The sequence below is a fragment of the Anastrepha obliqua genome, chromosome 1 (assembly GCF_027943255.1).
Source record: "Anastrepha obliqua isolate idAnaObli1 chromosome 1, idAnaObli1_1.0, whole genome shotgun sequence".
Classification (NCBI taxonomy): Eukaryota; Metazoa; Arthropoda; class Insecta; order Diptera; family Tephritidae; genus Anastrepha; species Anastrepha obliqua.
In genome coordinates, this window is record NC_072892.1 from 71,940,061 (window position 1) to 71,962,685 (window position 22,625).

Below are 22,625 nucleotides of genomic sequence, written 5' to 3' on the forward strand. Positions count from 1 at the left end.
TTTCTTGCTTACGACTAAATTTTCTTTTTGCTTCAGCGTAGCATAAAACGCAAGCACTTCGGATGGTTTTATTATTTTCACCTACTCTTTTGGTGATGATATGCTGCGATTGCGGTACAGGCTGCGGGCATGTAAGGCCTAGTAGGTCCTTAGCAACGCGTTCACGGAATATTCGTATACTCATGGTTTTCTTATTCGACGCTACTTTATACACAGTAAAGGCATTAACCACGGAAAGTCCGAGTAAAAGTTCAATTCCCAGCGAAGGGTATTTGAGTAAGAAGCCATTTGGTCGGAAATATCAATGCCTGCTTTCCCTTATTATATTCTACCACAGCCAATGGGTTTTCTGTTGCTCGTCTTTTACGTCTCGCTCCTCGACTAGTTGAAGGCTCTTCAGAATTACGTGCTCCATCTGTTGGGGATACCATTATCGGGGCATGTTTTGTAGTTAGCATTCTGACGTCGCGTTTATCTTTCCACTTCAGAACAACTATACCATTGGGATCTTCTCTAGCCACTACTTCGCCTTTCTTTATAGGTGCAATCATAACTTCTTTTGGGAAATGTTTCTTGTTGGCACGAAGTGTACCGACAACATGTGTTTTTTGATCTAGCATTGAACGAGCCAATTCAATAATCAGATCCTCGCAAACACTTTTTGCCAAACCGACTTCTCTCAATCCACTTGATGACTTTCCGGAGTATATTTTCAACGCCCAGGTGAATCCTTCAGTAGCGCAGAGCTTAAAAAGCTTTTTACCATAAGGATGAGCTTTATTTGGTATATATTGTCGGAATGATAGTCTGCCTCGCCATGGAATAAGGGTCTCATCAATTACTATGTTTTCACCTGGTACAATTGAGTTATTGTCTGTGAAGTGCAGGAAACTAAGCAATAGTTGAAAGCGATTGCGTGACATTGTTCTCCCCGGAATTGAAAAGTTGTAGAGCAAATCTTTGGACCAATAGTCTTTTAAACTCCCGACTTTCACCAAACCCATCCACAAAAGAAGGCCAAGGAAATTCTTCATTTCAAAATCTGTTGTTGGTATCCAATTTTTTTTTCGAGAAAATCTGGTAAGAGCACCTTTATTTACATATTCCTCAGCATATTTATTTGTTTCTGATACAATTACTTCAATAACGTCGTTGTCAACAAATAGGAGAAATGCATCGATACAGGAAATATCGGTTGGAATGGGCTGTTGCAAGCCTGATCGCCCAGTGAATGTAAAAGTTTTCTGACGAGAAGTAAATTCAGTCCAAATGTTTGTTTCGGAAGAATCGACTACGTTTGACAATGCTGTTGGTTCGTCCTCATCCATGTCCCAGTCGTCTTCAGTATCGCTGTTATAAATGTTATCAATATTATTAGTATCATTGTTATTATCAGAGTCAGTGTCCGAATCATTTGGTAGCCAGTTCTCATCAATCAAGTCATCGCATTTTTCTAACTCAAATCTATAAAAATAAAAGAAAAAAAAAATATAAAAAATAAAAATAAAAATAAAAAAAACAAAGAAAGTAAAGAAAAATAAATATAAAGAAAACAAAAAAAAGACAAATAAAAATTAAAAAAATACAAAAAATTGAAATAAAAACAGATCTAATAAAAAATTTAAATAAATGTAAATGAAACTGCGTAAAAAAAAATTAAGAAATAGCAAACAAAATCGCGTCGCACATTTTCGTACGACAGTGATTTTTACGATTACAATTCCGTCGTGCAGTGCTATGTCGTACGGAAACGTGGTACATAAAAAAACCGCTATAAAATCCAAAATAAACCACAAAATCATCCGGGATTGGAGCAGAACTGAATATTTTCTACTTTTACACCAGTTTATAGCAAAAAATGTTCTTGGCACCCGGGGAAGGTTTTCGTCAAAACCCCTTGGCACTCAATGTGCTATCTCCAAATAAATGTGCAAATTTAGTAAACTCAATACATGGTAGATGTGAAAAATTCATATTTAAAACAAGTAGGAGGTGCTACGAAATATTAAATTAATTCCCGATATGTAAGGACTTTTTTAACACAAATTTTTTGTGGCAAAACTTTTAGTTTCCTTTTGTCTTCTCCAGGAAACGTTTCTACTTTCTACTTTTAGTGTCTTATACCACTTATTGGTATGTCGGATGTATTACTTTGGCGTTTCCTCATATGTGTATTATCTGGTATTGCCGAAGAGAAAGTCTTGCATCAACTATTATAGAAACAGCTTTTCTGGGAGAAACCTTTTGCATTTTAATTGGAAACATATATTTATGTATGTGTTTCTTTCAACTCATCAGTCAAAATTAATTTAAAAATTGCAGCTTGTTTAAGTTTTCCCATTTTCTTCTCTTAAATCGTAAGTTCCTTTCAGCTTTGCACTTCCACTAATCATCATGGCGTCGACCAGGATGAGAAGAAATTAAAACATTCGAATAGTTCACGTGCCTTACTGTCAATCTAGAAACTTTGTTTTGATGCCTTGCTTCTTTTTTCTGCGGCGTAAGGGAGATTAAGAACGCTACAACTGAACGGGTTAACGTGAGCTTGAAGAGCTTGAAGGAGGCTATAACAAACATCGCACGCAATTTGATTATTCTGCTCATAGCATAATTTGCTTCTCTTTTATTTAAAAATGCGGGAAACCGATTGCCATACCTCGTATTATCAAGAAAGAATATTCAAAGCAGCTTTCTTGAAACTGAAGAGCCATTCTTACCACAGCGATCGAGGTACATACGTGAACGTACATTTTTTAATTTGCGCTAAGATAAAGTTTGCATTTAAAGTTTTAATAATCATTTAAAAACACTTAACATTACAGCGAATTTTTGTGGGCTAGTTTCTCATGTACTAACTTTTTGAAGCATTCATTGCCGAAATTCCACTTAAAAAATATACATAATTCATAATTTTTAATAATACTTGAGGGAAAGTAAATAATGGAACGATAAGTCAATGTACGTATGTATGCGTGCTATGTATTGCAGGTGTGTGAGAGGATGTGCATGAGAGCAGTAAAAACAATTAACTGCCAACGCGCTGGAATGGCAATCAAAAAATTATAGCAACAACGGCAACAATAAAGACACAAAAGTTGATGGGCTGTAAAAATAAATGAATGCACTCATTCATCAAGCCAACAACTCAGCTGCTATTTCCACTGTTGCTGTCGCTGTTGGCGCTGTTGCAGCAAGAAGGCCATTGACAATGTGATGCCATTGCAATTGGCTTGCCAGTGCAACTAACAGAATGTTGTGCATTCATATAAATAAATATATATGGGTGTATATGTATGCGAGCGTGTGTGTGTATTTGCTTTATTAATTTGGCATTTTCGTGTTAATGCTAATGACTTAACTTGCACCGCAACACAAAGCAGAAGGCGCACAGCTCGAACGGGCGAGCGAGCGAATGAAATGCTTTCGCTGGCTGCTGCTGCCGTTGCATTAAATGCCATGGGGGCTGAATTGGTGTCCACTTGCAGGCAACAGAGTTGCATCAAACGCAAGCAAATCGCGTGTGTATGTGTGCCTGTGTCATCTTTTTGGCGGCATGACACATATTTATGAAGAGCCAACAACAATGAAGGGAACGCAGCACAAAAGACCAAGCAGCTTAGTTCGCAAAAAAACGCCGACAGAACTAAAACGGCTGACAGCGCTTGCACTTGCCACAGCGGAGTGTGGCAAAGTCAGCGAAGTAACAATCAGCGGTAAGAAATAGCAAGAAACAGAAAATAATAACATGGCAGCAAAAAAAAGAAGGCAAAATAAACACGGCAATGCTAATAAGTGCCGCGTTCAATGTCGCGAAATTTTTTTTGCGCTTCTCATCTTTAACCAAACCGCGTCACGTTACCGCTCGTCCCGTTGCCGTTCGCTACAGCTACAGGCACGAAATTTTAACAAATTTCAACTTTTACCGTTACCCTTGATTCAGCAAATTTTTACAAGTACCACACAGCAACAGCAGCAGTAACAACAACAACAAACATTAAAATATTCCTGCTTTTTATTGAAAAAGTATAAAAATCCACTTTTCTACTCTTTTTTCATTACTCTCAGCCCAGTATTTGCTAAACTACGAGATTCCTCTGGACTTAAGTCAGAAAAAAATTCACGTTTTCATTTGCTCACATGCACTTTAACAACTTAAATAACGGCAATTAACTTAAGAAAGTGCGTGTGTACGAACAAAAAAAGGGGTGAAATGGTCGCTAGCCCTCCCTGGCGAATGTGACCGCGAAAGGATATTCACAGCAAACTTTGGCTAGTGTGTGTCTTTGTTGCCATTTTTTATATACTTTATACTCCTTTCTGCTTATCGAATTCGATCACAATTTTCCGGAGATACAGAGTATATTCTTGATAAAAATTATAGAATCGTTTTTCTTTAGTAAAAAATTTAAAAAAAGTATTTGGGGCCAAAAGTAAAAAAAAAATCTAAATTCTGAAACTTACGAATCAATAAAATAACAGAAATGGATTTACAGGAGCATCAAAAGATTTCGATTTCAAAAAAATCGTGCCAACCAAATAGTCTCAGCCCTTTTTCTTGAATAGTATAGATAAAACCCTAGATCAGTACATTAGAGATGCAAATTTGAAAACCCGACCTCTGTGCATGAAACAATTTGCCTACCAACAGGAAAAATCAACACAGACTGCAATAGGTATCCTTACTTTAAAATTAGGGAAGACTCTGAAATCTAAAAATATAGAACTGTGTGCTCTAATTGGCATTACGGGGGCTGTCGACAAAATATCATATCAAGCGCTACAACAAGCCATACCGGCCAAGCTACCACAAGCTACAGGGCATACAGACACAAAGAAGGATGGATTTAGGAGGAATACATAAATCAATAATAATCACCAGAGTATGCCATCGGGCTCTATCGTCTCCTCTGCTATAGACCTTGGTTATAGAGACATGGACGAACGATTTTGTAATCTGCATCTTAGGAAAGCATGGGCAAACACCATTGAACCTCATGCAACGAGCCTTGCGGATCACGCAGAAGTAGTGCGACAACAAAGGGAGTTCAATAAATCTGGTAAAGACAATTCTGACACAGTTCACGTGAAAAAGGAAACTATATAGAAGCTTTATACATGAAAAAACCGACTCTAGGGATAGCAAGGGTCAGTTATTTTAAGAAAGTAAGGTATTTTGGTGTGGCGCTTGACAGAATCCTCACTTGAGATCCTAGATGAAAAACGTAATGAAATTCATAAACAATCCTGTAGTGCAATTGCAAATGATACAATGACTCTAATCCAACCTAAAGGAATTTATCAAAGACTGGGAAGGAAGGAAATTCGCCCAACACTGAATTGGACGTCCAGGACAGACGCAGGCTAAACAGTTAATCCTTCCCTCCCGAGGGCATCGGATAGGTTCCTAAACTTGGATGAAGAGAGCTTACGAACTCTCACTGGATACTGCGCGGGATATTGTAGTTTTCTTCAACATTTTGGGAAACTAGATTTAGTAGAAAGACAGACACTAGACACAGAGAACGTTTATGAGTAGACAAGTCTCAATGACAATAAGGTATGGAATATTAGCAAAATGTATTTCTGTAAGAAATATTCCAGCATTAACTATTTTGATTTGATTTCGTCAATCATAGAAGTAAATTTTTGTCATCGTTGAGAAAAATTAGCATATGAGCGTCTCATTTTATAAATGAAAGTATTTTGCTGCTAGAAATATGAGCTCGAACTTACCAATGAATTGGTTTTTGTTGTGCTGTACAATGTTTGAAACTATTCAGCGTCATGGCAACTAGAATCTTGGCCGCTACAGCTGCGCCGTTTGCTCTTGTAGTCGCTAGGCATAGAATTTTAGCTCTGGACGATATACGCATTTAGAAGAATGAAGTGAATGCCCTGTGTGTGCGTTATATGTACCTGCATATGTGTATATTAATAAGCATTGTTTTGTTGTGCGTACATAGGCTAAGGCATCAAGCGTGCATACGCAGGACGAAATATGTACATGCGTGTGAAAAAGATAATTTTTTTAGCATTTGTTAGCCAGGAATTCGATCATTCGGGTATTCATTCCCTAATTATTGTATGTAAAAATGTGATAAGATAGGTCATGGTTGCTTCAGTGCATACATATGTGTGCAACACTATATTTATGAAAAATGCAATTGAACTTAGTTACATAATATTGGGTTGGGGAAAAAGTAATGCGTATTTTATCAATTGAGCGCGACAATAAAACATATCCTGCGTTGTACTTATTGCATTGGGTCACACTAAACGGCGATTTGAAGACGACAATCTGAACTAGAAGTGTCTTTTTGACAGTGTTGTGATCGTACGTTTCAGTCTTAAGTTATAGCGAGTCCACCAAGCAAGAAATTCGTCATATTTTACGTTTTTACTACCTTAGAGGTAAAAATGCAACGAAGGCGGTGGCAAAAATTTGTGAAGTTAATGAACCTGATACTGTAACGATTCGCACAGCACAGCTTTGGTTTGATCGATTTCGTTCGGGTGTAGTAGATGTCGAAGATGCACCCCGTACTGGTAGGCCAATCGTCGTAGAGACTGATAAAACCGTTGGAATTATCCAAAGAGGCCAGTATGTGAGTATTCGCTCGATTAGTCAGGAACTAGGTGTAGACCACAAAACCATTTGCAGAAGATTGGATTCCAAAAAAAGCTGGATGTTTGGGTGCCACACGTGTTGACGCAAAAAAATCTCTTGGACCGAATCAACGCTTGCGATTCTCTGCTAAAACGGAACGAACTTGACCTATTTTTGAAGCGGATGGTGACTGGCGATGAAAACTGAAACTGAACAGAAGCGGCCAGAATTGGTCAATAGGAATGGTGTTGTGTTCCACCAGGACAACGCTCGTCCTCACACATCTTTGATGACCCACCAGAAGCTACGGGAGCTCGGTTGGGATACCCTATCGCACCCACCATATAGTCCGGACCTGGCACCAAGTGACTATTATCTCTTCCGGTCTATGCAAAACGCCCTTGGTGATACCAAGTTGGCCTCAAAAGAGGCTTGCGAAAACTCGTTGTCTGATTTTTCTGCAAATAAGGAGGGGGGTTTTATAAAGGGGGAATAATGAAGTTGCCTTCTAAATGGCAACAAGTTTGCGAACAAAACGGGGCATATTTGACTTGAATCGGATAATTCTAAGTACGTTAAATAAAGCGTCAAATTTCGATCACGAATACGACATTTCTTTTTCCCCAACCCAATATACATATGCTAAAAAGTTTCTTTTAATTTTTCTTTTAATTATTTCAAATTTCCAAGTTTTATACTACCTAGAAAATGCATCCATAAATTATTCTCTGTAATAAAATGTAAATTGAATAAAATTTCGTTTGCTAAAGGAACAAATAAATGCCTATTCAAATGCCGTCGGTAATTACTTATACAGAATTCGCTGTAATCAGCTCTGTTAAGAATTTCCCCGCTGTCGAATTGAACTTCCCGCAAGTCTTCACAAGTGGGGGTTTTGCGAGCCAGAGCCGATCCTACAGTAGGTCTTGGAACTAAAGGCTTCATAACGTAATCGAGTCTTTTGAAATTTCAAGCTTCTTGGACTTAAAAATGGGTCATCTGTTGTTTCAAAAAGTAAGAGGTTCATTAATTTAAATCCAAAAAAAAACGATCCCAAATAGTTAGAGTATGATCGAATCACACTAATGGAACGCGCCTATTTCTCCTTTTACAATATGGTCTCGTTGCAAAGGCAAAATATTTCAATCATTTTTCTGTTCTTTTCATTATTTGAGTAACGGAAGTGTCTGCCTCGGTCCTTACTGTGACATTTAACAGCCCAACAAGGGTGCATATGTAGAAAATGGTATTGGTATTGGTTATATACAAGCACACCTGACCGAAAATGTTGGCTGGCATCTCTGGATATAATTTTCATGATGTCAGATTCTTCAGAACTTGCGTTAGACGCTTGTTTTTTTTTAATATTCCATTAAACAGTTGCAATAAGCTTCAGGAAGCTCATCACCGAGGTATGTTTCGGATATCTTAAGGGCGTCTAGAATCAAAAATTTACCCCGTAGGTACTTCAATATTCTGATGAGAAAAATACAACGCTGTAATGAATGCCAATCAGCACCTGGTGACTTCATTAGACATCTCTTTTGCTCAAACAGAGATCAGGCCAAGCAAATATTCTCTCTCCTCACCTACTTAAACTAGTGTAATTTATACATATTCATAGGTAAATACCATTTACTTGGATTCCAAACCTTCCCAACATTTACTAAATTAGTATTCATCAAAAATTTTACAGCTGTTCGATGCATTCGCTAAGTTGGTTGCATTAAAAATGCATTCATTTTAAGAGCATAACAAATTATTTGCAACTTTATGTGAGCAGTCACGAAATCCACTCCATTCCACTGTATTTTTTTATAAATTTATTCTCTTCTAGTATCGCCAAATTCCAGTTCATTTGCATTTTTAATTTGGACTTTTTATAAAATTTAATCATTTTTTTGGTGTTTTTTGCTGTGTTTAATTTTAAATTTACAACAAAGTAATTAACGAAAACAAGCAGACGCTGCGCTCTAATAAGCAAAGTTGCATGTGCTGGCATAAAATTCATTTATTTACACACATTCGCCTAAGTATATACTTAAGTACTTTTGCAAAGTTGGCAAAAATATGCAAGGAATTTGTACGGCATCCCATCGTTAAGCGCCAAGTGTATAAAGGTGATCAGATACGTGATTAAGATGCAATACAATCAAGAACACAATTAAGTGAGAATTGGTAAGACTTGTAGACTCCGTGTATAGGTACATATATAGATAGAAAAATAGAGATATTTATATTTTAAAGGAAATATCTACTTGTATCGAAATGCGGTACTGAAATAAGGTACTGAAAGTTTAATTTTAATATCAGAAGGTGAAGAAAGAAACAAAAATGTAATTCTTACAATGCATAAAAAAAGAAGTGGCAAGATTCCAACTATGGTTTCTGTTAGGTTAGATTAGGTTGAAGCGTTGTCCACTATGGGACGCTCTCAGGCTCATAGCCCATTGTGAAGCCACGTGGGGAGCTTGTCCTTGCTATGAAACACCAAATGATAGGACACGTTTTTTCTAATGCCGATCACCCCTCGGCAGGCAATAGCAAACCTCTGAAAGTATTTCTGCCATGAAAAAGCTCCTCATAAAAAATATTTGCCCTAAAAGCAAAAGGAAAGGGGCACAACATGTATATGCTATATGTACGGTGGGTCTTTTAGCTGAGCTCTTTCTCTGTAGGTATCTCGCACCACCATATTTTACGTGAAGAAATGCATATGGATAGAGAATAGCTGAAAAAATATATTTTTGAGGGCAAATCGAACCGAACATTTTCAAAGGGCCATGCGGTAAATAAAATTTTTACCAAATCTGTATTTTTATTAATAAAACGCAAAAATAGAGATACATTTCTTCTTCTTTATCTCTAATTATAGGCTCTGCCTAATTTCCTTTACACAACAAGTAGAATAAAAATAAATAAATAATTGGCGCTTACACTTCTGTTAGGTGTTTGGCCGAGCTCCTCCTCCTATTTGTGGTGTGCGTCTTGATGTTGTTCCGACTCCGAACGGCAGATATTTTTATGAGGAGCTTTTTCATGGCAGCAATACACTCGGAAGTTTGCCATTGCCTCCCGAGGGGCGACCGCTAGTAGAAAAATGTTTTTATTAATTTTGCTTTCACCGAGATTCGAACCAACGACCTCTCTGTGAATTCCGAATGATAATCACGCACCAACCCATTCGGCTACGGTGGCCGCCAACAAGTAGAATACATACATATCTATACATTAAAGCTTACATATACACATTGATACATAAATACATTTTAATATTTAGGGATATTACACATCAATTGTTGTACATTCCTGTACAATATAATGCAAAAATTTCATATCATTATTGTGTTTGATTTTTTGCTGAGGTAGATATCCAACTTTCTCCCAATCGCTTTGGTCATCTTCTTCCTTCTGATATCCCTTCTCGAGCTATTTTTATCAACCGATGGCTAGGGGTTCGTGTCACATGTTCGTTCCATGCTCGTCTTCTGACTCTTATGAATTTTACAATGTCGGTCACCCCTGTCTGTGTTCCTATCTCCTCGTTTCTTATATGGTCTAGTCTAGTTTTGCCAGCTATGACCCTTAGGGCATGCATTTCAGTAGTCCGCAGGAGTGGTTTCGTTTTCATGTTTTCTGCTCCATAAGTCAATATCGACCTTACAATTGTTTTGTAGATTCGTGCTTTATGTTCCATGTTCATATACACTTTTTTCCACACGATTTCTCGCAGGCACCCTGATATCCGTGCACCGTTTGCGCATCTCTCTCGCACCTCTGTTATTATAACAGGTGGCGCTAAAGTAATCCTCCTATCAGAAAATGCTATAAATTTTACGATTGGCCCCTAATGTCAGTTCTGTTTTGACATTTGTGTAGTAAACACATGCGAAATACACGTTAATAAACAATGTTATGCTACACTGCTCCAGAACGCGGAATATTGCTGACTATTTATTGGACCAATAATCGGTCGGTGACTTTGGCACAACGTGAATTTCGTCGCAGATTTCCTCGCCGTCCAACGCCTACTGGTGAAACACTACGACGTTTAGCCGCTCGCCTCGAAGAGACTGGCACAACACGAGATGCTGCCAAGCGTGGCAGACCCCGGAGTAGCCGTTCTGCAGAGAATATTGCTGCTGTAGCCGAGGATGTCATGGAAGCGCTGTCGACATCGACCAGACGACGTGCCACGCAAATGGGTATCAGTCGACGGTCTTCACAGCGAATTTTGGTACAAGGTTTGAAGATGTTTCCGTACAAAGTCCAGATGGTGCATCAGCTGTTAGCTGCTGACCGCCAATCGCCAAGCCATCCTTAATCACCACCAAGAGGAAGATGATTTTTCATCAAAAATAATCATGAGTGGTGAGGCCTATTTCCATCTTAGCGGGTACGTAAATAATCAAAATTTACGCTTCTGGGGCACTGAAAATCTGCGTGTAACCCACGAAGAGCCATTACACCAGCTCAAAGTCACTGTATGGTGTGCTGTTTTCGCTGGAGGAGTCATCGGACCTTTTTTCTTCGAAGACGTCGCGGGCCAAACGGTTACTGTGAATGGTGAGCGCTACAGAGCAATGATCAACGGGTTCTTTTTGCCGCAACTTGATGAATTGGGATTGGAAAACATGTGGTTCCAACAGGACGGTGCAACGGCACACACTGCACGTGCCACAACCGATATGCTGAAGGATGCATTTCCTGGGCGCCTAATCTCCCGTTTTGGCGATTTGCACTGGCCAGCAAGATCGCCTGATTTGACCGCTCCAGACTTCTTTTTGTGGGGCTTCTTGAAGTCGCGGGCTTATGTCAACAAGCCTCTGACTCTTGCAGCTCTTAAAGACAATATCCGTCAAGAATGTGAGGACCTATCGCCGGAAGTTTTGGCCAAAGTGATGGAAAATGCCATAAAAAGGGCTCAAATGGCAATCAACTGTGGCGGCGGCCATTTACATGGCATCATACTCTAGACTTGATGTAAAAAAAATTAAAAGACCAAATAAAAATAATCCACAAGAAGAATCAAAGTTTTTCATTTTTTTTTTTAAATTACAGCCAAAAAAAATCGCATGGTTACTTTTGCGCCACCTGTTATTTCGATTGCTAGATATATCTACATACATCTACACCCAAATATAAATATGCATCTACACCCAGATAAATTTCAATCACAATAATAATTACGATCACAATAATACCATCGGCCTTCTGCAAAGAATGGTAACTGAATTAAACAAAAATGATCACTACGCTCAGCTAGCGGAAATTGCATGTAAATCTTCTTGATCTGTCCTGAGAAGGTCGACGAAAAATCTCAAATCTATCAGAGAACAGATAATAGCCATTCTCCAATTGAAATGCAGCCCAAATTGTCTCGAAATTGAACGGAGCAGCGAAATCTTTATAATAGTAATCTTTTCTGTGTCATATTTTCGTCGGTTAATGGCTAAAATGATTCAGAAATGAATTGAAAGGTATAATTACATGAATATATGTCAAAATGAATCACGTCGTAAAAACTTCAATTGGATATTTCAAACTTCAGAAAGTCTATACATAGTACCGATATCAGTAAGTCGCAATCTCAACCAAATATATCGAGTAATTCAAAGGCCTTCAGTTTCGAGTGACCAATCTCCGCAGCTACCTTCGCATGATGACGAAAGACTTGCTCCCACATCACAGCCATTGAAGTTACCTGACCAAGATCCATAAATATTGAGAAACTGAGCGTGCCAACAAAGCTCTCGTATGAGCTGTGAAGCTTTATTTATTCACTAATTTGGTATTTCTAGTTAAGAATTTTGCAGGGCGAGGTAGTCTTATAATTAAAGAACGACGGAAAATATTTAATGCCGAACCGAACCGAACTACAGTCGAACCGAACATTTTAAAAGGTTAATAAACAAGAAATGCCTGTGTAAAAATCCGCAAAAATAAGATTCAATAATTATTTAAGGTAGGAGTACCTGCATAACTTTGTAAAGCAGTGTAAAACATATCGGTACAAAGCTAACCTGCAGCACTAAACAATCACTCACTAGCTACTCTCGATATTAAGCAGTTTTTAAATAGAAAATGTTGGTGCTATCAAAGTATTCATATATATTATAATTTCTTGTCAGCAGATATTCATAAGAGAAAAGCGAAATTCGACATTTTCTTTAAATTTTAATCATGCATCTTCTATGTGAATTAAGAAAATGTATAAAAAATAGTGAACCTTAATTTTTTTAAGGGTTTGAGGCAAAAAAAGAAAACAGTTCTTATAAAAGAATGCTATGAAAGTTGGAGAAAACTTTAAGCAATAAATTCTTCGTCAGACTAAAGTACGAGTACCCTTTGAGAGTTTAACAAGCGCTTGAGAGAACGAAAATGCGTTTTCCATCACTAGAGCAGTTAAAGGTTAAAAAAAGGCCCGAGCTCTTTTAAATTGGTCATTTTTTCTTTTCTTTTGGTCTGTTTAATTTTTTAATTATTACTTAGTTTTGAGCTTGTGCGGAAATTCATAAAAATCGTAAAAGTGCCAACTGGAGAAAACCCCTTCAAACTTAGCAAGATAAGGGTTTTCTGGTTTAAATTGCAAAAAAAATAAATAAAAAATGGCACCGAAAATGATATTTTAATAACAGAAAATTTTTGGAGTATGTCAAGCTCTTGGCTCAGTTTCACATTGGGTTGGGGGATAAGTTCATAGCGTTTTTATATTTTCTTTTATTTTACAACGATTTGTTTCCTGTTTGGCGAGAGGTAAGTAGTCATTCGATAGAACTCTTTCCGCTCTATAAAACTATGTTAATTGTATTTTTGAGTTATTTAATTTTTTATTAGTTTTGAGGCTTAGAAATGGAATACCCAGGAGGCAAAAATCAACACTTTGGACACCTGCTCTTCTTGGTGTTGTATGGAAAAGGTGTCATAGATGAGTTTGCAAAGTTCAAAAATGGCAACATTGACGTCGATGACACATCCCGCAATGGAACAGCTGTAGGCATTTTGAATTCGATAAAGTTGAGACGGAGAACGGTCACCAAACCATTATGCTCAATCACCTTCATTCAATAGGGATTTACCAAAAAATTGGGAGCCTGAGTGCCTCACGAGCTCAACGAAAAAAACAAAGAAAGTCGCCTTCAAATTGCTTCTCGGCATCTCTCCCGCCATCGAGCAACACGCCGTCATAAACAGCGGTTTTCCTACCGAATCATCCCGGGATATGAGAAATGGTGCATATATGATACATCAATATGCAGCAAAGAAAGGAGTAGGTGGCTCCAGGAAGTACGCGAGGGCCGAGAGTCAAGCCGGATCTTCATCGAAAGAAGATCATGGTATGTATTTGGCGGGACTGGGAGGGGATGGTGCACGGGGAATTGCTCGAAAAGAATGCCACGGTCGACAAGGAGCTCAACACCGCTCAGCTACACCACGTAAATAACTCGACTGCAAAGACCTGATTGACTTGGTCAAACCAGACTCCTTTACGAAAACGCCAGGTCCCATGTTGCACAAGTCATCAAAGCCGCACTCCAACTGCTCGAATGGGAGGTCCTTTAGCATCCATTGTATTTGCCGCATTTTGCACCGACTTATTACTATCTTTTCCGCTCCCTGTCAAACTATAAAAAGGGTGTTAGCTACGATAACAAAGATATCCTTAAAAACTGGCCCAACAACTTCGTTGACACCAGACCAGGAGATTTTTGGCGCAACGACATCAACAAATTGGTCAAGAGGTGAGGATCGATTAACATTGTTATTAAAATTAAAAGTCTTCGGTAGAAACGCTACGAATTTACTTCCCAACCTAATATTTCTGGGAATAAATACATTAGTTTATTCCTTATAACATTGAACAGATATTTTCAGGCAGAAAAATCGATTTTTTGGGTCTCCAGTCTCCGGCGATTGCCATATCCAAGTTCGCCAAAATCTTTGTCAAAGTCACTATTTATATAAAGAATCTTTGCGGACGTACATAAGCAGACGGCAATTGTCGGAAATATTGAAATTGCAGTGGAATAAAGAGTGATCAGTTTTTAGAGATACTAAATTTGAAATTCAAATAAAACAACGAAAATTCAAATTGATTGAGAGAAAAAATTGCTCACCGCAGCGACGCAGTAAATCCATTGTTTCACGGGCTGAAGGGCACATAAGGCTTCAGTTTTCGCTTCTAACGCTTTGGAAGATCAGCCGGCTTCAAATCTTGGACTAGCTGTATTTTATACGCTTTCACACTAAAGCTTTTGCGTAAAATCGCCCAAATAGTGCAATCAGATAAGCCAAGTTATTGAGATCGGCGCCGAATCGATTCTTCCGAGCCTTCCGCAAAACTCTCATTCACAGCCGGAATATTCTCTTCACCTCGGGCTGTACGTGGCCTAATCGGTGGGGTATCATTCAATAATCAAATTATTCTCAATTTTGCCGATGGTTTGCGAATAGTGCGTTCGGTAGGACGGCCATATGTATACACCACAAGTCGGCCCGAGCGCGCGATAAAGACGTTCCATGATAAAATGCCAATGAATACAGAAAACATAATTTATTTAGTTGAACAGTAATCCCGCGTGGTGTGTCAAAAAACCCTATTTGAAAAAGTACCCCGAATCTGATCACCCGTTACTAGCATATAAATAAACAGCTAAGGAAACTAAAGAAACATCGATGAATTGTGTAATAATATCTTTTTGTAAGAATTTCATAAACATTCCAGTGAATGGCGAAGCCATGCTGTGTTTACATGGCAACAAATAATTTATACCTTTACACACACCCTTACACTAAGAGTAATTTCACTAGACATTAGCAATTGCTTTTGGAGGCGATTTTTCACTTAATGTGTTTTTTCTTATTTTTTTCATTGTAAAATATTTCATTTTGCTTTTGTTGACACAACATCAGTCTTTGCTTTGTTTTTTCTTTATTTTCTTCCACTGATTCTACAGCGGCCCAAAAAGTGTCAATGCAAAGGAAAAGAAAAGACAATACAACCATAAGAAAGCGTTTGAAAGAAAAGTTTGTAAACATACTGGTGACATATTCGTGTATACGCATTGTGCCTCTAACATACAATCATATACACGCGTGTATACTTCAACTTCAAAAACAATTCCTCCAAAGCACCCCAGCATGCAGTAACAGCATCGTGTGAGTACAGCTGTGTGAATATCTGTGCATCTTGGCAATTTCGTGTTTTACTCTATCGCTTGGCGACACATTCTCAGTACGAGTACAATTGTTGTTGCTATTATTATTGTGGCGCATTGCTTGGTTGGTGAAGGTGTCAGCCGTCGCTGCTTTCCAACTGCATGCAACAACGATGCCTCTGCTTAACGCTTTTGCCCAGCATATTTTTATGAAATTTCTCCCACAACAGAAAAAATAAATCCGAGGAAGGCTAGAGATATTTCTTCTTCTTCTGCTCTAGGAAGGCTACATGCGCTCTACCATACACATAAGTAAATACATATTTCTGCAATTGCCGCTACTGTGCAAACTACAGTTGCTGCTGCTTTTGCTGTTACCGTATGACTTTGCCTTTGTTGTTGTTATTGTTTGGCTACTGCTGTCTTTTACTGTGACATTTATCTGATTTAGTAAAGTCATGCAATTGCTATGAATTATGGTGTTGATGCGTTCGAATCTGTAAAATATTCGTGTGTGGAAATAACTTGGTAATATTTTCTCAACATTTCTAGCTGTATTTCAGATATTTCAGCGGATTGTTGCTGCTGTTGTTGTCATGCAAAATAGCAATAGTTCAAATAGGCGCACATTGCATTATTGCCTCAAAATGGTGGTACAAGACCGCTAACATTCCAAATGGTGCTTGACAATAAAAGCGAGGGCTGGTTAACAAAAGACTTAAGTAGCGAACTTGATGAAAGAAAATTTTGAATTATAGATACATAGTAAAGCTAGTAAATTGCTAATAAATAGTCAAAGATATGAATTAGTTGTATATCAATAGTTCAGTGATACTTTTCAAAAATATTGACAAAACCGGAAATAGTAAAAAAAGCAACGAGTAGTAGGATTCCACTAAAATATATAGAGTTTTTCATTTTTTTTAACATTAATTTAAATATTATATTTTAAAAACGATCGTACCTTCTTTTCCTACTTAGAAAATGTCTTTAATCCTTCTTCCGAGAGAACCTTAGTATGGGCCACAAGTCCTTTGAATTCATCGTGACATCTATTATTAGATGGTCACCTGGAGTTATTTTGCGTTTGTACACAAATGTAAATCATTTCTAGATCATGTGGATTAATGTTTCCTTTTCTTCTCTGAAGAATTTACAGATTCTACACGAATAAATTTCCCGCATTTTCCATTCAGAAATCTCGTGATAAGGTTGCTTTCAGATAAGCTCATGCGACCTTTAATGCATTTTGGGTTACAAATATCCAAGAGTGCGCCGAAGCGTTTCAAGCCTAGTAGATTATTTCACAATAGTTCCCCTTGAGTCTCTTCCATTTCTTTTATCAGTGGAGATAGCAGACCCTGTCAGCTTATCAGCTATCCCATTTTCTTTAACAGCAATATGACCCGGTACACAGAAAATCCAATAACAGCTAGGCTATCCGTAAATAATGCTATTTTCTGGCCGTTTCTCTAATACCTTTCGCAGCAATTTTATCTGTGATCTTCAGGATACTCATTTTCTCTTGAATCTGGATTTTAGGTAAGTACTTCTTAAACTTATTCTTTCCAAAAATTTTTCGCAATTCTTTGTACAACAAATGTACGGAGAAGCTTTTTCATGGCAGGAATGAAGGGCCGAAAAGTATTAGAAAAAAAGAAATGTTTGTATTATTATTTCATATTTAATACGAATAACGAATTCGGATCGCACCGAATGGTAATCACGCATAATCGCATTGGGCTACAGAGGCCACCTATTTGCTCATATTCCCGCGATTGGCAATTCGGTGTGGGTCGGCGCTTAATAAGCCCCTTTAAAGGCTCGAACGAAATAGTAAGTATAATTATCCGGCATTTAAGAAATCAAATTCGTTAAAAAAGGTATAATTTGTAAAAATAATCTCAAGGATTTTGCTCTACGTTAACTCACCATTTCACGTGGTTATCATTATTAAATTTCTGAATTTCTGTTTACGAAGTCAACAAAGGTCATCTAATTTTGGAAGCTAGCCACTGAAGCTGCTACAATACATGTTTTAAGTATTGTTGACCAATTGCCTGCCGAGGGGCGACCGCTATTAGAAAAAAAATTTCTTCTTTTTGATCTTTCACCAAGATTCGAACTTACGTTCTCACTGTATTCCGAATGGCACGTTACGCATCAACCCATTCTGCTACAGCGGCCGCCGCTAAGTTATTATGGCGTTTCCTCTAACCACTTGAGCAGCATAATGGATTTCAGAAAATTAAAGAAGATAATATAAATTTTTTTTCTTTAATTAGCGTTTCTCCTGTTACATATTTTGCTCCATACATTTTTTCCGGCAATTAAATTAAAAATAATTAATTTTCTCCACTTTGTGCCAAAAGGAACTACATAAATATTTAAAAGTGTCCGTTCACTCTGCAGTAGCGCATCTCGTGGCAAGATGAAATGCAAGAGTATTATTAAGGCTTATTTATGGGACTGTGTATAATTTAATATACATATTTTTAGATATAATCCACCCTACAGGAAAATCATTCGAATGCTTATCATTTCTCTTTTCCTGGTTTGCTTTACGTATTTCAAAATATTTCTAAATGTTATAGGAATCCTGTTACACAACTTGCAGGGACTACTGAATATAGTCTAAGCGTCTAAGTCAGTGTTTCCTAAACTGGGGTATGTGTACCACCCGTGGTACGTGAGCTATCCGAAAGTGTTACGCTAGCAGATAAAGATGACAAACACATAAGTAGATTGCTGAATTTTATTAAAAAGCTACGTCATTTTGTAGTTTAAGTTACTCTCTCGAGTTCGACTTGAAGAGAAAACCTGTTCCTTGAAGTACTACTACAGAGCCAGAAACATAAAAAAATAAGATGAAAGACCCAAAGAATTTTTGTAATCCTTGTCAGAGCCTGCTGGCACAGCCAAACTACTTTAGAGACATTAGAAATCACTCGCACCGCTTGAAAAATAGTCAAGACAACGAAGCTGATTGCTGGCAAACTATAACTTTTTGAAGAACCCAATTTAACTGGAGGCAGTTTTAGGGTCAAGCAAAGAGGAAACATTTGGATACATCGAGCTTTCATTCGAGTACTGACACCTTCAAAAGTGTGTGGAAGTGTTTTCTGAAAGAGCCTGGGAGGCTGGTAACAAAATTCCTTCTAGGCAGAGCAGGAGTGAGCTAATAGCCCTGATAGGACTAATTACGTGGCACAACTTATAGGGCCGACATGGTCACGGTATGGTCACCATACGCGCCATCGACAATCGGTATCTATTCATACTGTTTGGAGGTTGAGGAGAGTACGGAGCATTTTCTCTATAGCTGTTCAACTTTCGCCTGAGCAACTATATTACCTTTCTCTAAAAACTTGATAATATACTAATCTTAAATTCTTATTTCCATAGTAAAATTGAAATGAGCGAACTTGCAACGCGAAAACAACAAACTTTATTCTATCACTCCCAAGGAAGAAATGTAAAATAGTGGTTGGAGTACTGACGCGGCCTTGCCTTACGCCATATCACGCAGCTAAAATAGTACTGATCCAGAACGACGCATTTAACTTCTGCCAAGAAGAATGGAATACTTTAAAATACCTCATACGAGTATGCCACTACCCTGCTCTAAGCAGAACTCGTTACAATTGCCTGGCATTGATATAGTTTACATCTCTGAAGGATATTGCTGACAAAACTTTAAACTATTTATTACAACTTTGCAATGCCTTTGGAAGCGTCAGCAGTCACTCGCTGCATTCCGTTTTTCATTAGTTCGGAACCAGTACTGAACTAGTACTAGTTCCTCTTTCATTGGTTCCGATCCAGAGCTAAATTTTCCTGTTTCCATCTAAGAGAAAAAAAACTGTGCTAGGACGTTATTATATTTAATTAGCTTTATTCCTTACTGAGACATCATCCACCTTCCAATATTTGGCTTAACGTCTTTGGGAGTTATTTAGTTAACTCGGAGGCAATGCCGTATGGGCAGTATGAGCTTAGGAGGCGACAGAATATTGAGAGGGGTCCTTCGTATATTTACTGATACTGTTTTTCACCAAACTCTCTCCTTTTATCCGGTTGTCGTTAATGTTGCGCCTTTTATTAAACCGGCACTACTTATCCGACATTATCACCCAATTACCTTTTGAAGAATTTCAACCATACAGAATTCATATCATTTTGGGGGTATACCGGATGAAGGTATTGAGTGGCCTTAGGAACTTGAAAGTTCGAAGTTTGTTTTTTGCTGAAGATACTTCTCTGGCAGAAATGTGGAAGATCAAACCAGTACAGAGGCTGCCAGAAAATGCCAGGAAGGTTACCGCTGGAATGTTGACTGGTGATCCATTTCAACAGTTTCACCATCAGGTGAGTGATGCGAAGCAAGTACTATGCACTAGCGTTTTAGTTTTTATTCACACTTCACGTTTTCTAAAGAGCGATGTACACTCTTTGGTTACCTCTCATAGGAAGGTATGACTGAAGCCTTAGCCACCGTGTCATATATACAAAAAAATTGGATATTGTATGAATCGGCTATATCGTTTGACAGCAAAGGACTTCATCCTACAGAAGGGTGCTGCTGCAAGCTCGTTTACAAATAGAACGACCACGGGCGAAAAATTATAAGTACTGATCAGTGCATCTGCTTCCTACCTCGTAATAATATGGTGGTGTGGCTTGCTAGTGGAGAAGTGACATAGAAATGCCGTTTTTGAAGTGGTGGCTATTCAAAAATCACCGATGGGATATTTAGCATGCATGAGTTGGTGCCAAGTTAGGTTTGTTGAAAGAAATCAATGTGTCAAATTCTGTCTGATACTAAGTTTCTAACAGAAAATAGGTCTTATTTCGTATGAGAGGAAATAGGACTGCAACAGGTTGTGCTGCTGGACCAAAAATGGAATGCGAGATTAAGATAATTTGTATTATGTTTATGTTCTATGCACTCGTGTATTTGGAAATTTGGGAATGTAATAATCAGAAAACACTGGTAAGCGGTTTATTTACAGTGGAACTCCTTACAACAACCGGAATGTTCATATTTGCACGAAAATATTTAAACAACGGTACAATGGGCTATGTTGAAATGCGGCAAAGGTAGGTCCGGAAGTTCAGTATGAAAACTTAACTGGCAGTAGCTTCGGACACGGGAATAACGTCTTCCGAGCCGTTCGATAATAAAAAACAAAAAAAAAACAATTTTAACTCGTTTTATTTTAAAAGTTACTTTTTTGAACTCTAATTATAGACTGACTACAATTTAGTTACTTGAATAACTTTTTTTCTATGTTGGTGAAATTGCCAACGCTGTACAAATAAGAATTGCTGTTATTGCTATTATTATTTGTTTCTTTTTCTTTCTTAAACTTATATCAATATTTTTGATTTCAAATTTATTTTATTGTCCAATAGCAAGCATTGCAATTGTGCTAATAAGAATTGCTGCTATTGCTATTCTTATTTGTTTATTTCTTTTTATTTCTTTCCAACACTTATTGCAATATTTTTGATTTCGAATTTCTTTTCTTATGTTTCCCAATTGATTGGAATTGTGGTTGACGTTTCATGTAACGTAACTCCGGTTCTGACCAGAGTCTTAGTTCATTAACCGCGGGTAACATGATTCTTTGAAATTTGATCCAACATTTCTCTGGCAATGGCCATTAGGCCATCTTTCGCGGTGTTTGCGGCTAACATCTAAATTCATATGGAGGGTAGTCTGGGTTAGCTCAATGAAGAGTCGAATTTCAACTGGGTACCTTAAAGGTTTTACAGGGGCTTCGAAACTTATCAAGAGGCTTTGTATGTCCATTGTCCACCACTATTGAATGCCGAAAATTACTTCATGTCGGGGCGCATTATGTAGACCTGCTACACTTTTGAACACGTAGAGGAAAGACAATGCTGGCAAGTACCCAACTAAAACATATCAGACACTGTACTAAAATTTATTAATCTATAATTTTATTAAAATTACAAATTTTAACAAAACTCAAATTCATTACTCACTAACTGGAGGGAGGAGAATGATTGTTTGTGTTTCCAATAAAACTATGACACTTTCACACTTTGCAGACAGATGCCACTACTCAAAATTACCTGTTCTAGTTTGGAACCAAAAACCTCTTTCAGGCTCCTCTACTGGGCTTGTACAGTGCATTTGTGCACACCTTGAAGTTGTGATTCTCACAGCCTTAATACGGATCTTCCGCATAATTGCTTTAATTCAATTTACGGATAGTTTAAATGCAAAACATTAAAAAAAAACTGAAAAATTTCAAAAAAATAAGAAATCATTAGGTCCATTAAAACGCGTGCGCCGTTATCATGCAACATGCCAACGTACAAAGCAAGCCAAAGAAACGAATAAGAAAAGAATAAAAAAAAGAATAAACAACAACAGTAAACAGTTGCGTGTGGGCTTCGTCAACAATCACACAACAAAAGTGTTGGCACAGCTACCCAAAAAATTGCCTGCCTTTAGTTTCTCAGCGCCAGCTCCGAATTGGTGTGGCTACCACAGAGCAGCGCTCACGTGGCGACTCCCAAACTTGGTACTGCCTGTCACTGGGTTTCCGCCATTCGATGTCTCCATTATAACGTTATTGTTTTTAATTTTTAATGATGTAGTCATTTCGCAAATTAAGCTGTGCGCACAATTTGCTCGGCGCCTCTAAATGAAATTTTTTTAAGTTGTTTCATTTTATTATAACTACGTATTTTATATAAGTATTTGTGCTGGGAAAGTTAACACAAATGCGTTCGCTTTTTGGGCACCCCACCACGTTGGAAAAATGTATGCATAATTTTTTATTACTACTTGCGTACATCCATATACTATACTTCTTTTTAACTAA

General features: G+C 37.8%; 1 protein-coding gene across 1 annotated transcript; it reads right to left on the reverse strand.

Moving 5' to 3' along the window:
- Positions 1-251: 251 nt before the first annotated feature.
- LOC129253534 (piggyBac transposable element-derived protein 4-like) lies at positions 252-22,402 on the reverse strand. The gene is made up of 2 exons (XM_054891961.1): positions 22,320-22,402; positions 252-1,464 (listed from the first exon to the last, which is right to left on the reverse strand). The coding sequence occupies exons 1-2, from the start codon at positions 22,400-22,402 to the stop codon at positions 252-254; spliced, it is 1,296 nt and encodes a 431-aa protein (XP_054747936.1).
- Between the last annotated feature and the right edge of the window lie 223 nt (positions 22,403-22,625).

Bases quoted from the DNA above. Each gene is read 5' to 3' on its own strand.
- LOC129253534 (XM_054891961.1), bottom strand. From the start codon at position 22,402: ATGACTACATCATTAAAAATTAAAAACAATAACGTTATAATGGAGACA. The intron at 1,465-22,319 runs GTTTGGGAGTCG...TTATTTTTATAG, and splicing joins CCAGTGACAGGCAGTACCAA to ATTTGAGTTAGAAAAATGCG.